A 12386-nucleotide genomic window follows, 5' to 3' on the forward strand; every position below is an offset into this window, starting at 1 on the left:
TCCTGCTCTGTCAGGGGCGTTGGACTGGATGGTCCCTTCCAGCTTCTGACATTCTTGATAATAAGGTGACTTGCCTCGTGCATGAGGGAAGTGCTGTGGGCATTGTCTACCTGGACTTTAGTAAAGACTTTGACACACTGTCTCCCATGGTATTCTCCTTTAGAAACTCCTTGCACAGGCTTGGGTAAGTGCAGTCTTCATTGGATTAAAAACTGGCTGTTGGCTGGGCCCAGAAAGTGGTGGTGAATGGAGTTAAATGTGTCTGGTGTGATGTCCCCCAGGGTTCAGTACCTGGGCCTGTACTCTTTACTGTCTTTTATCAGTGATCTGGGTGAGGGGGTTGAGCACACCCTCATTAAACTTGCAGATGACACCGAGCTGGGTGGCTATGTCAAACTGCTAGAGGGTAGGGAAGCTTTACAAAGGGATCTGGACAGGTTAAATCTACGGGCCAAGACTGATTGTATGAAGTTCAATAAAGCCAAATGCCAGGTCACAAGAACCTTCTGATAAGCTACAGACCTGGGCATGTATGTTTGGAAAGTTGCGACTCAGAGAGGAGCCTGGAGCTATTGGTTAACAGTTGAGGGAACATAAGTCAACAGTGTGCCCAGGTGGTCAAGAAAGCCAGTGGCATCCTGGCTTGGATAGAAATGTGGCCAGCAGAAATAGGTGGGTGATCATCACCCTGTGCTCAGCATTGGTGAAGCCACGTTTTGAGTACTGTGTTCAATTCTGTGCCTCTCGCTACAAGAGGGACTTTGAGGTACCAGAGTGTGTCCAGAGGACAAGGAGACTAGTGAAAGGCCTGGAGCACATAACTGATGAGGAGTGTCTGAAGGAGCTGGGGTTGTTCAGTCTGGAGGATTCTGATGAGAGACCTCATCCCTCTGCAACTACCTGAAGGGAGATTGGAGTGAGAAGGGCAGCCTGTTCTGCCTTGGTGTCAGGCAACAGGAACGGAGGAGATGGTTTCATGCTGTGCCGGGAGGAAATCAGGCTGGATGATAGGAATTATTTTTTCACAGAGAGGGTTCTCAGACACTGGCATGGTCTGCCCAGTGCAGGCATCTCCATCCCCGGACACATTTAATCAGTTTGTCGACTTGGCACTTAGGGTCATGGTTTAGTGTTGACCCATCAGTGCTGGGTTGAGGGTTGGACTGTATGATCTTTGATGTCTCTTCCAACTAGGTGATTCTTTGATTCTGTATAAAATAAACAAAAAATAAATAATTATGACAAATAAGTTTGTTTTTAAATATGTGATGTAAAATTGCCTGGTTTTCAAATGAGCTGACTCAGTCTTCTGCCTTTTTTTTTGTTAACAGGGTTTGTGGATGCACTTAGATGTTTGCAATGAGCACTGTGGCTGGCATGCCCCAGTGTTTTGGATACCAATGCATAGGACTCCGTAGTAATCGAATTTATCAGAAACGAACGTCATGAGCATAGTGATCCCATTGGGGGTTGACACAGCAGATACTTCTTATTTGGAAATGGCTGCAGGCTCAGAGTAAGTATTTGAGCATAATTTCTGAGATTTATTTTTTGTATAAATTTTTTTCCTCTAGGGATGTTTCTCTGAATAGAATTGGAGAGGAATTAGGAATTCTATTGAATCTTTAATTACTTTGTAACTGTCACTTTATTCTTAAGTCAGTTTCTTCCTCTTCAGGGAGAGCAAAGGAGAAGAAGCTAAACTGTTACACAGATTAATATTTTTCTTGCTTATCAGCCAAAGAAACACATACTTCTTGGTTTGCCTTTCACACTTTAAAAGAAAATTGAAACAGCAATATTTTAATATATGTAAAAAAAATATTTCCCATAATAGAAAGGTAAATTAATTTGATGTGGTAAATTGCAAGAAAGTGGTACAAAGGTGCTTTTATTTATGGAAGTCTGAGGCCTGGATGAACTGTCTAATTCTTTGTCTTCACAGAGATATATTATATTTGAAACGCTAGTAGAAGTTCACTTGTGTGAAATAAGCATAGTGAATTTTGGGGCTTTGTCTGGGGAGAGGTGTTTGATTTGTCAGAGCAGGGGCTGATTTTGGTATTTCTTAGCATGTAAGTTTAAGAAGCAAATGGCTTTCCTCCAAAAACTTTGAAAGAAATGTTACTCAGTGGGAGCAAAACTCTTGAATGGCTTTTTAAGGACATGTTTCTCTCCTGTACTTTCAGTTTTCTATGAGACTATTCTAATTTTACACCATTTACATAAAGAAAATTTGCAATTGGAAGGTTTTTATGACAAATTTCTTTTACGTTGTTTTGTTGATCTCTTATGAACACTAGTTTCTTTGGTGCAGAGAAATTTTTGAGTGACCCATTTACAGTTCTCTTCATTATCTCTTCCTGTGGTTTTCTTTTATTTTTGGAGAAAGGTTATGATTCCCGCGGCTGCCGACATTCTTTGCAGACACAGCATGCCACACTGAAGTTAAAATAAATAAATATAGTTGTCAGTATAAACAAGATTGAGTTCACAGTGTGTTATTTGCTTGATGCTGTGGCACGGCGACCCAGTTAGGAACTGCTTTTCTTCAGATCTGAAGTGACTGTTACTAATGAGGTTAATTCTTGTTAACTCTGTCGTACTTAACGCTGAAAACATCTGTAGGTTGCATCATCGACTTGAATTGATTTAAAAGCCATGTCTTAAAATTGTGACACACAGTTGTTACCCTAACTTACCATCTTAGACAGTTGTAAGCCTTTTCTGTTGCCTTTGGTAAGATTTGCATGTAATTTTATAGTTTTTTTCAGAGAGTAACACATAGGGTATAGATCATACTGGTACTGGTCTTTGGGCAAGTTCTGGGGTTTTCCTGAGAGGGAGGAGTTGGAATTTGTTTGCTGTGAGTGACTGGTCTGATATTGCTTCATCAGTTGCTGAAGCATGAGCAAACATAGGAATGGGGTAGTGGCAGATCTGATTATGTTGGAGAAGGAGCCCAGGGAGAAAGAAATAAATCTTACGTTCAGTGCAATTTCTTAGTGCTGAGATCTAAAAAAAATTCTTATGCTTCAAGTTAAGGGATAAACCTATTAAAATAATACAGAATTGTAGGGGCTTTTTGTTTGATTGGTTGGTTTGGGCTTTTTTTTTTTTTTAAATTAATGTAATGAATAACTCAAGTTATTTGAATGTTTTAAAAATTGGATTAAGTAGTCTGCCTCTTAGCTTACTTGTACCTGAGCTCTCTAGCAGTGCATTATCTTGGTAGTGCTATAGTAGTCAGAACACCTATTTTGCTTGCATTTGTAAAAGTGTTTCCAAAGATGAGCATGTGTGATTTCCTACTTCTAAAGGCCTTGTAATACTAAGCAGAGCCAATTACTGTGCCAGTGCCCCATAAGAGAGCGTTAGTCTACCTTTTAGAGCATGAGTGTATGCTGTAGGCTGAGAGATAACCATCGGTGGCACTGCTTTCCTGCTTTTATTACCTCTCTATGTTTTCGCAAAAGGCCAATATACTGAACCTAACATTTCTCAATCCTGACTATTGGGTTGATTTTTGTAACCAGGAGAAAACATATGAACATTGTTGTAGTCTTAAATAAAGATGTGCTCTCCTGTGACTGTTGCAACAATGATTTAAAGAAAGGGAAAAAAATGCCATTTAGGACAATGGGAAGCTTGACAGTTCTTAGAGATGGTATTGGGCCAGCCTGTGATTGTAAGGGCTGCTGTGGGATGCCTGGGTAGCAGAACTTACTCAGTGGTAAAGTAGTGCTCAGTTCTTTGTTGTTTAGGTAGTGAAGCCCATCAGATCTATTTAGTTAGGTGAAGTATCTTGAAATAGAAAGTACAATTTTCATACAAAATACCTTCATTTATCTGAGCTGACTGCTCAGTGTGCTGCTGCAAAGGGAAGACAAACCTGAACTTGAGTATTAGACCTATCAAACTGGCATGGCAGATTGATGTTGTTGAAGCATGTTTGAAAGCAAGAGGTTTCATTTGGATTTTTGACAGATGTTTTCATAGCCTAAAGCTTGGATAACCATCTGTCTTTGAAAATTTGAGTTTTAAGGAGTTCTATGTGTCTAAACCGTTTGAACACCTGCATTTTTATAAAAATATTTGATGGCCCCAAATTCTTAAGGACTGATTGTATTTTGGGTGTTAGAAATCACTTTTGCATCCTTCCCTCCACCTTCTCGATTTCTTTTTTGTTATAGTCAGAAATAAAATATTTAAAAGGAACGGTATGTAGAAGATAGGACTTGTTAAAGAACTACTGACAAATGCTTAGAATGCTTGATAGTTAATTCTCTTAATATAGACTAACTATAAGCTTTCAGAGACTGAGTTTTTGTAATCTACCTGATCTCTCTGACTTATTTGATTTCTCACTAGTGCCACCTGCTGCCAACATACAGATTGTCAGTTCGCATTGATTTTTTTAATAAGAACTGTAGGAAATGATCCAGAACATGAGAGTTGTTTCTCTTGGAGAGTGAAAATTATTTGAGGGTTTGAATATTGTGCCTTTTTAGTCATTTGAAAAACATATATACATTCCTGTTCTGAAGTTAAGGGAGTGTCTTAAAGTATTGCAGGCTGACAATATGGGGGTTAGGTTTTCTGTAGTGCTTTTAATTTTGTTCCTTGTGAATATTTTGAATTGCTAAATCGTTTAAGTACATGGGACATTTTAGCAAATTGTCATTGTCAATTTATCAAGGTAATATTTATTTCTTTTAGGGCCTAATATTAGAATTGGAGTCTAACTTCAGCTGTAGTATATTATGGTGACCAAATTCAGTTTTGATGAAAACTGTAAACATCATAAATATTTACTTTAGTTAGACAGTGAAGGGTGCAGTTGTTTGAGATCAAGCTGAAAAGTGTGGTATACTCAGTCCTCAGTCTTGTACAGAATTGACTTATGTTCAAAAATACAGTCAAGGAAACCCTCAGAGTGTTCTTTCAGATCTGAATGTGTAAATGCTTACACTTTTTTTCCTGAAAACCTGCTTTTTGGGGTGCCCATGAAAACACCAGTAGTTAGTGCTTTGCTACCAGAGCCCTACTTGAATAAAGAAAATTCTAAAAATTATTTTTCCAATTAAATTGTATCTCATGGTTCAGTCAGCTGTACAATATTTTACCAAGCGTGATTCTTTCACAAAACTCTCAAGTTCTGAGATCTCTATTTGAGAAGGAGGCCTTGTAATTTTGGCCAAAGGAAAAGTATGAAGGATGTGCTTTCTGTTTCATGTCAGTATTGTGCACATGGTGGACAGAAAAGAGGTATGAAGAACTCTGTAAGGATGTATTACAATGTGGACCTATCTGACAAACTTAAGAAGGTTGTCCTTAGCTATGTGGAGAAATTATGCTCATTCTGTACTGCTTATGGGATGAATATTACTTTTCCGTTGACTGTAAAGGAAAACTATGATGATTAATTTCTAACTCCACCACCTTCCTGTGTTTCTTAGTCTTCTCCACCCAGTTCATCATCTCAGTCTAGCATTTGAATGTGCAAGTGGAACAGTTACATTCAAAGCTTTAATGAGCATACTATCACAATTTAAGTGAGCATCTGTGCCCCCCTGGATAGGTGTTTGAAAAAATCTTTGCTGCAAGATGATTCTGCTCTGCTTTTGTATTTGAGTTAAAATCTTTTTAATACAAAGGTTTAATTGCCTTTGTATCTAACACTATTTTTTCCTACTCATTTTCTGGCTATCTTTGCTCATGTAAAGATGCCCTTTTTCCTTTTTAGCCCTGTATTCTGAGTGTAGTTTGAGTATTAAAATAGTTGGGGGTAAATACATTTGTTTTCTGTAAATGTTTTTAATGGCTTAATGTGACTGCTTTCCACAACTGTTAGGTCTCTGAATATTAAACTTAGTTCTCTTTAAGTGGTTTAGAAATTTCTAGAGTAGGTAGAAACTAATTTAGGAAATGAGGTGTATTTATTGTCCTGACTTAACATTTTGCAAGAGATTTAGAATACCTACCTAATTAATGTAGTCAGTTGATAAAATATGCATGACCTCTCTTCTTAGGACATTTCAATTCAGGTGTCTTTCACAAAATGCTCTCATGTTAAAGTAGCTGGTACTTAGGTTGTGGTAACATTTATTGTTAATGAATAACACTCTTCTAAATTAGTTGTGGCATTGATAAAGGATAGTTTGTACCTGATTTGAAACCCTGTATTGAACCAGTAAACCTTCTTGCTCTGAAAATGAGCATTTTCCATATATCGAAGCAAACAAGACCTAGGTTGAGTGGTGAACATACATATAGTGGGTGGGAGCAGCTGTGCTGCTGCTTGTCTCATTCAGTAAATGTTGAAGAACAGCAGTATCAATACGGTGGTCAAGACCCTCCTGAACTGGAGAAAGACAAGTTAATTTCTGTCCTACCCGTGATGGATAAATAGTGCTTCATTCACTGACATGTTGATTGGCTAGATCATCAGAAGGATTAACTGAACAACATCAGTGATGCATGATTACCGCCTGAGTGTGTTATGTGAGTAAATGTCTGAAGGCAAAAGTGTTGAAAAGACACTGGTCTGGTTTATTGGTTTGTGGTTTTGGTTGGTATTTTTTTGGTGGGGGGGATGAAGGTGGTGTGTTGTTTTCTATTTTTTGTTACTTGTTTGTTTGGGGTTTTTTCTCCTCCCTTCTGTTGTAAGATTCAAGCCTTTGGAAATTCTGAGCTTTGTCTAGAATTGAGAAACAACTCTGAATGAAATTTTCAAGTTGAGAAGTGATGTAAGAGAGAAAATGAGGTTTTACTGGGGGGGTTGAGATAAAAAGGGCATGTGTGGCTGAATCACGGAATGGTAGGAGTTGTAATGGACCCTTTGGAGATCTAGTCCGTCCCCCCATCAGAGCAGGTTCACCTAGAGAGAGTGTTTTAGAAGTTGTTCTTCTCTCTGGTGTTAGTCAGGAATTGTATTTCTAATGTTAGCACTTCACGTGATTTGTGCACTTGCACCTTAGCTTGCTCTCTAAAAAATTGCAGCTGGTGACTAATAGAAATGTTAGCTTTTAAAATGGTCTTTTTTCTTTGGTGTCTAGAAACTGAAATCTACACTCAGTAGTGTTTTTAACAAGTGTTTCATCCTTAACAGTTTTACTATGTAGCAACCTAGCGTGAGGAAAAGCTAATGAGAAGAAATGGGCCACCAGAAATGTTAGTAGGATATACTTAAATAGATATGAAAATAGTATGTTGTTTTGAGGAAGCTAATGATTTCTTACAGTCATACCAAAAAATGTTACCAACAATTTCAAGTGTCTGGTGTCCTCTTCAAACAGTATCACTTCATGGTGTAGCAAAAGCCTCTATCCACTGCCTTAATGTCTAAGAAAAACACACACACCTACTTTAACTAAGATTCCTAAGTAACCAACTTCACTGAAAAAAGTCACTTCCAGGAATTATTAATATATTTGTGATGGGAAATAGACTTCAGGCTTAATAGAGCTAAAATTAGGAAAATGAACTGGGTTTGGTTTGTGATGCGAGTCAGGAGCCACTTCCGTTTTAGATACTGGTGTTTTCTCCTGCCTTTCAACGTAGAAAAGGTGAAAAAAACAACCAAAGCCACACCAACACCCAAAAAACCCACAAAAACCAGCCCCCAAGCAACTGAAAAAAACAACCAAACTCCAGACATTTGGGTAACTTTGTATTTATTTGGTGTTTGTCCTAGTGTGATTGAGTCATAGTGCAGTGAAAAAAACTGTTAAGTTACTGTCTAAAAGCGTCTCATCTGTGAGAGAACATGTGTATGCTGGCATCACATGTGAATGTAACTGCTGAGAAAAGGTAATGATGGTGCAGTTTCTTCTGCCAAAAAAACTCATGATTTTAATATTTTGTTTTCTGTTTTGTGGTTGTCTGCCACTCTGGAGGCTTCGTTATAAAATGAAAAAAGAGGGTTAGTTTTCCTTATTTGGTTGGGGTTTTTTTGAGGAACGAAAGGACTGTTGGTGATGTGTGTTTGGTTGCTTCCTCTCCTTTGTATGCTGCTTTAAACAGCATCAGCAGGCAGTAAGAAGTTGTTACATACTAATGACATTTATTTTTCTGTTCTTTGCTTTGCAGACCAGAATCCGTAGAAGCTAGCCCTGTCGTAGTTGAAAAATCGAACAGTTATCCGCACCAGTTGTATACCAGCAGCTCACATTCACACAGTTACATTGGTTTGCCCTATGCAGTAAGTGACATTCTAAGTATTCTGTATAAAATAAATACATAAAATCTGGCATTCCTAACTGGGAATTCAACTTTTGATTAATGCTTGCATTTTTATGTCTTATTGGGAGTTGGTAAGTTGACTAAAGATGGTTGATTAGACTAGAATACAGAATGTAGTGTGCTTGCATGTACAACATAATTAAGAAAGTAGAAAACAAGAATAAGCAATGACATAAATAATAAAATTACTAAAAAATAACTCTCTGAAGTGTTTTACAAAGTGAATGCTTGCACTTTGGCTTAACCATCTGCATATGAATTTAAGAGCTGTAACAATCTTTCTGCAAAAATCTAGGACCACAACTATGGTGCTCGGCCTCCTCCAACACCTCCGGCTTCTCCTCCATCAGTGCTTATAAGTAAGAATGAAGTAGGCATATTTAGCACTCCCAACTTCGATGAAACCTCCAGTGCTACTACCATCAGTACTTCAGAGGATGGGAGCTATGGAACTGATATTACCAGATGCATTTGTGGCTTTACACATGATGATGGATATATGATCTGTTGTGACAAGTGCAGGTAATAAATATAAAATTAATTTGAAGGGTAAATGTTTCTTAAAACTTGAAGCTACACTGAAAGTAAGCTTAGCTAAGTGGTGGTTTAATTACGTTGAGTCATGAAATTTCCTTCCATTAAAACAGTGTTTGAAGGTTGCTTGGCTTCCTAGTAGGCAGGGTACTTGGTTAAGGCCAGTGCATGTTTTATAGTTTATTCCAGTCTGTCTTGACTACTCATATTTATTTGATCATGCCTTTACCTGTGCACTGTTGCTTAATATAAGTATATCTCTTTCTATCAGAAAAAGGCATTTTTTTGTTAGTTTGTCTAAGCAATTTGTTAGTATGCTTAATTAAAGACCTAGTTCCTAATATCCATGTATTGAGGAGTAAAGCATCTTGGTAAATTATATGTAAATCAAGTATCTTGAAGGACACAAAAGAATCTGAAAGAAGCTTCTCAAATACTGGTTTCTCTGTTCATAATCTTTCTGATAACTCTTAATTTTCAAAGTACGTATTTTTAAGAATTTTAAGAACTGAAAAGCCTAACTTGATTTTTTTTAACTGGAGAAGCTGAATTTAAATGTATAACTTCTGTGTTTGTGGTTAAGCATCTACTTATTCACAGTAAAATAAGGTGCACTTTTCCACTTGCATGTGGAAAAATGAGCATAGAAATATTTTAGAGTTTATGTACTTAACAGAAGGTGATGAATCTCATGTTTCTGCATTTACTCAGTATTAGCTTGTATTTTTACATTTAGTGTATTTCTGAAATGACAGTTATGGATAATGAAAATAATCGTTTGAGCTCCCTCCTTCTGTCTGCTTACCTAACGAGCCTGTTTGTAATTTTTTGATGGTCCCTGATTCTGATAACATTTTCCCTTGTTTTGAAAAATCAGATATTCTTTCAGCAGTGGAGCAGTAGGCAGCCACCAGTTAGGTAGTGTTTGCTTCTTTTGAGGAAGAGCTTCTCCATGAGCTGGAAAGAGTTGTGACAAATTCACAACTAGAAAGATAATAGCAATTTGTATGTCTCAGCTTCTTCTAGCAGCATGTGGGATGAGCATACTGTCCTAGGTTAGCTTTCAGTCTAAGAAGCATCCTCTCTTCCCTGACCTTGGGAAGAAGTTGAGGCTCTTCCTGTACTTCCCAACAGTGTTAACAGTCATGCGAGGGGTGCGTATCAAAGCATATAAATATGTGTGTTACTAAAACACATTAAGTAACTCCATCAATATATTTGTATAGATTTTTTTTTATAATGTTTATTTATTTATTAAAGGAAATGGAATCTTTTTGTTTAAAGTGCCCATTGCTATGTAAAGCATAACTCTTGTTGCTCAGGGTATTTGTCACAATCCTGTTCGCTGTTGTGATGATTTACCATTTTTTATTTCCAGTGTTAGAGAAAAGTTTCCAGGAGGGAAAATGAGTCTAAAGAAGCAGAGAGACACCGGGAGACAGCCACAAGATTGGAATTACAGTGATCAGTGGAATAGAAAATCAGCTAGCAGAGTGGTGTCGAAGACAGTGTTTGAGATATAGCTTTAGGCAGTATTTAATCTGAGTAAAGGTCATGATGAAAAAAAATGGCTCTGTCTCTGTGTGTGTGTGTGAATTATGCACGCAAGTGAAAAAAAGTACCTAACATAAAAAAGATCCTATTTGTTTTTTGGTTTTGTTTTTGTGTTTTAAGTGTCTGGCAGCACATTGACTGCATGGGGATTGACAGGCAGCATATTCCTGACATATATCTATGTGAACGTTGTCAACCAAGGTAAGTAGTTTGGTTTAAACACTTTAATTACTAGGTTGATTAGAGAATATAAAAAGAGGAAGTACTGGAACAATCAGCAGGTAAAACAAACCATGTAGTGTAATCCTGACAATTCTAGTTACAGGAGCTACATCTGCTGCAAATGATCTTACCAGTCTGTTCCCTTGCTCACAGCAGTCATTATTTCACCTCACTAAGCAGAGGATAAACTCTAGAAAACACTTAAGGAAATGGCAATGATTCCTGGATCCTTTCTCAGGCTGACTGATACATAGGCTGTCGTACGTTGAGAGCCCTAACAAGCAGTGTTTTCAGGTCAGCTGCCCTACCAGTACTTCTCAGTGTCTTCTGCTTTATGACCTCATTCCAAAATGCTGCAGTGCTCACTTTCGAGTATTTCTTGCTCTGGAATGAGTATTTGTATTCTCCTTTTCAAACCTGAAGTCCTGTGATATGACAAGGAGGGCATTTTGTTCTGAGTGTGGTAGATAGATTGTACTTGAATTGTCATAATTGTTCTGTATCTACTCCATGTAGAGCATAAAATGCTACCTGTTGTTCAGGTAGCAGCTTGTTCATTAAACATAGAATAAAAGCCTTGTGTTCAGAGTATTTTAATTGCAAAAAAATTACTCTGTTTTCTCTGAAAAATAGTCTGTTTGGATCTTGTTGTTGCAGAATAGACAGTTGAAGAATCTACAGGATGATGGTTTAATGTCTGCTTATCTGTAATCCATGAGCCAACATGTGAAATTTAGTTAAGTTTTTTAAGTGATCCAGTATTTGTTTGTACTTTACATTAAAATGGGATGCAACAGTGTAGAGCTGATGTTCTTTTCAGTATCTGTAAACAATCAGCTAGTTCACTGTTTATTCTGTGATAGTGGAAAATGGTAACAGTGAAAAACCTGTTTTAATACTTAGAGGCTTTGGTGCATAAGCATGATGAATGGAGTAAAAATTAATTTTTCATTTCAGGAGTTTAGATAAAGAAAGGGCAGTGCTGTTGCAACGAAGGAAAAGGGAAAATATGTCAGGTGAGTAAAGCTTAAATATTTTCCCTAGTTATGGTTATAATTATTAAAATAAGTATTTATCAGCTATACTTAAAGAGTATGTACATAGTTCCTGCAATTTTGGTAGCTGTCAGGATACAAGGTTTGATAAATCAATTCCCTTTTACTTGGCTTTGTTGTTACTAAGATACCATTATATTAATATTGTTGAAGTTGCATGAGTTGTGTTGAAGGTTGTCACTACTGCCTTTTTTCTTACCATTGTGGAATAATTCGGTCAATTTGAACATTGTTAAAGTTTTGTAATTTTATAAAACTAGATTGCTGTGACTAAGCTACTGAAGATAAGATGAGAAGGGTTCAGGTTTCTTCTGCTGCAGTAAGAGGGTTACCAAGTCTTATAGGCTGAGTTTTAATCTTCTGTTACTCATACCATCCTGCCTCATGCCAGCTTCAAAACGAAAAGTTCTGGCTGAAGTATTGTGGGGCTCGAAGTTTGGATTGTAACGTGGGAGGCTTCCTCTTCTGGTTGCCGCTTATGGGTTCCGGCATTGGGTGTTGGCTCTCTTTAGCTGGGATAGCAGAGGGTCAAAGAGAGATGGGGGTGTAGCTCTGGCTTAGGCTTTTAAATTGTGTGTTTCTACTGTCTGCTGTGCCCTTTTCTGCAAAAAGGCTAAAGTAATGGTGCATTTATATTACAATGATCTGATTCACATTTTACTGTCAAATCTTGTCTCTGAGTGACTGGGGTACGTGCTCTGTGTGTGTGTGTGTGTGTGTGTTAAGAATTCTTAAAAAAATACCATGTAGATAAGGTTCTGCTGTCTCCTTCATGTC

The 12386-nt window shown here is 37.5% G+C and overlaps 1 protein-coding gene across 1 annotated transcript in view; it reads left to right on the top strand.

The window, feature by feature from the left end:
- The window catches only part of KMT2E (lysine methyltransferase 2E (inactive)), a 61870-nt gene that overhangs the window by 17701 nt on the left and 31783 nt on the right, over nt 1-12386 (top strand). The window contains 5 exon segments of the mRNA XM_064165953.1: nt 1332-1516; nt 8092-8203; nt 8540-8766; nt 10453-10533; nt 11512-11570. Coding sequence (XP_064022023.1) covers nt 1446-1516; nt 8092-8203; nt 8540-8766; nt 10453-10533; nt 11512-11570 — 550 coding nt within the window. The 5' untranslated portion in view covers nt 1332-1445.

Source organism: Pogoniulus pusillus, chromosome 27 (genome assembly GCF_015220805.1).
Source record: "Pogoniulus pusillus isolate bPogPus1 chromosome 27, bPogPus1.pri, whole genome shotgun sequence".
NCBI classification, from domain to species: Eukaryota; Metazoa; Chordata; class Aves; order Piciformes; family Lybiidae; genus Pogoniulus; species Pogoniulus pusillus.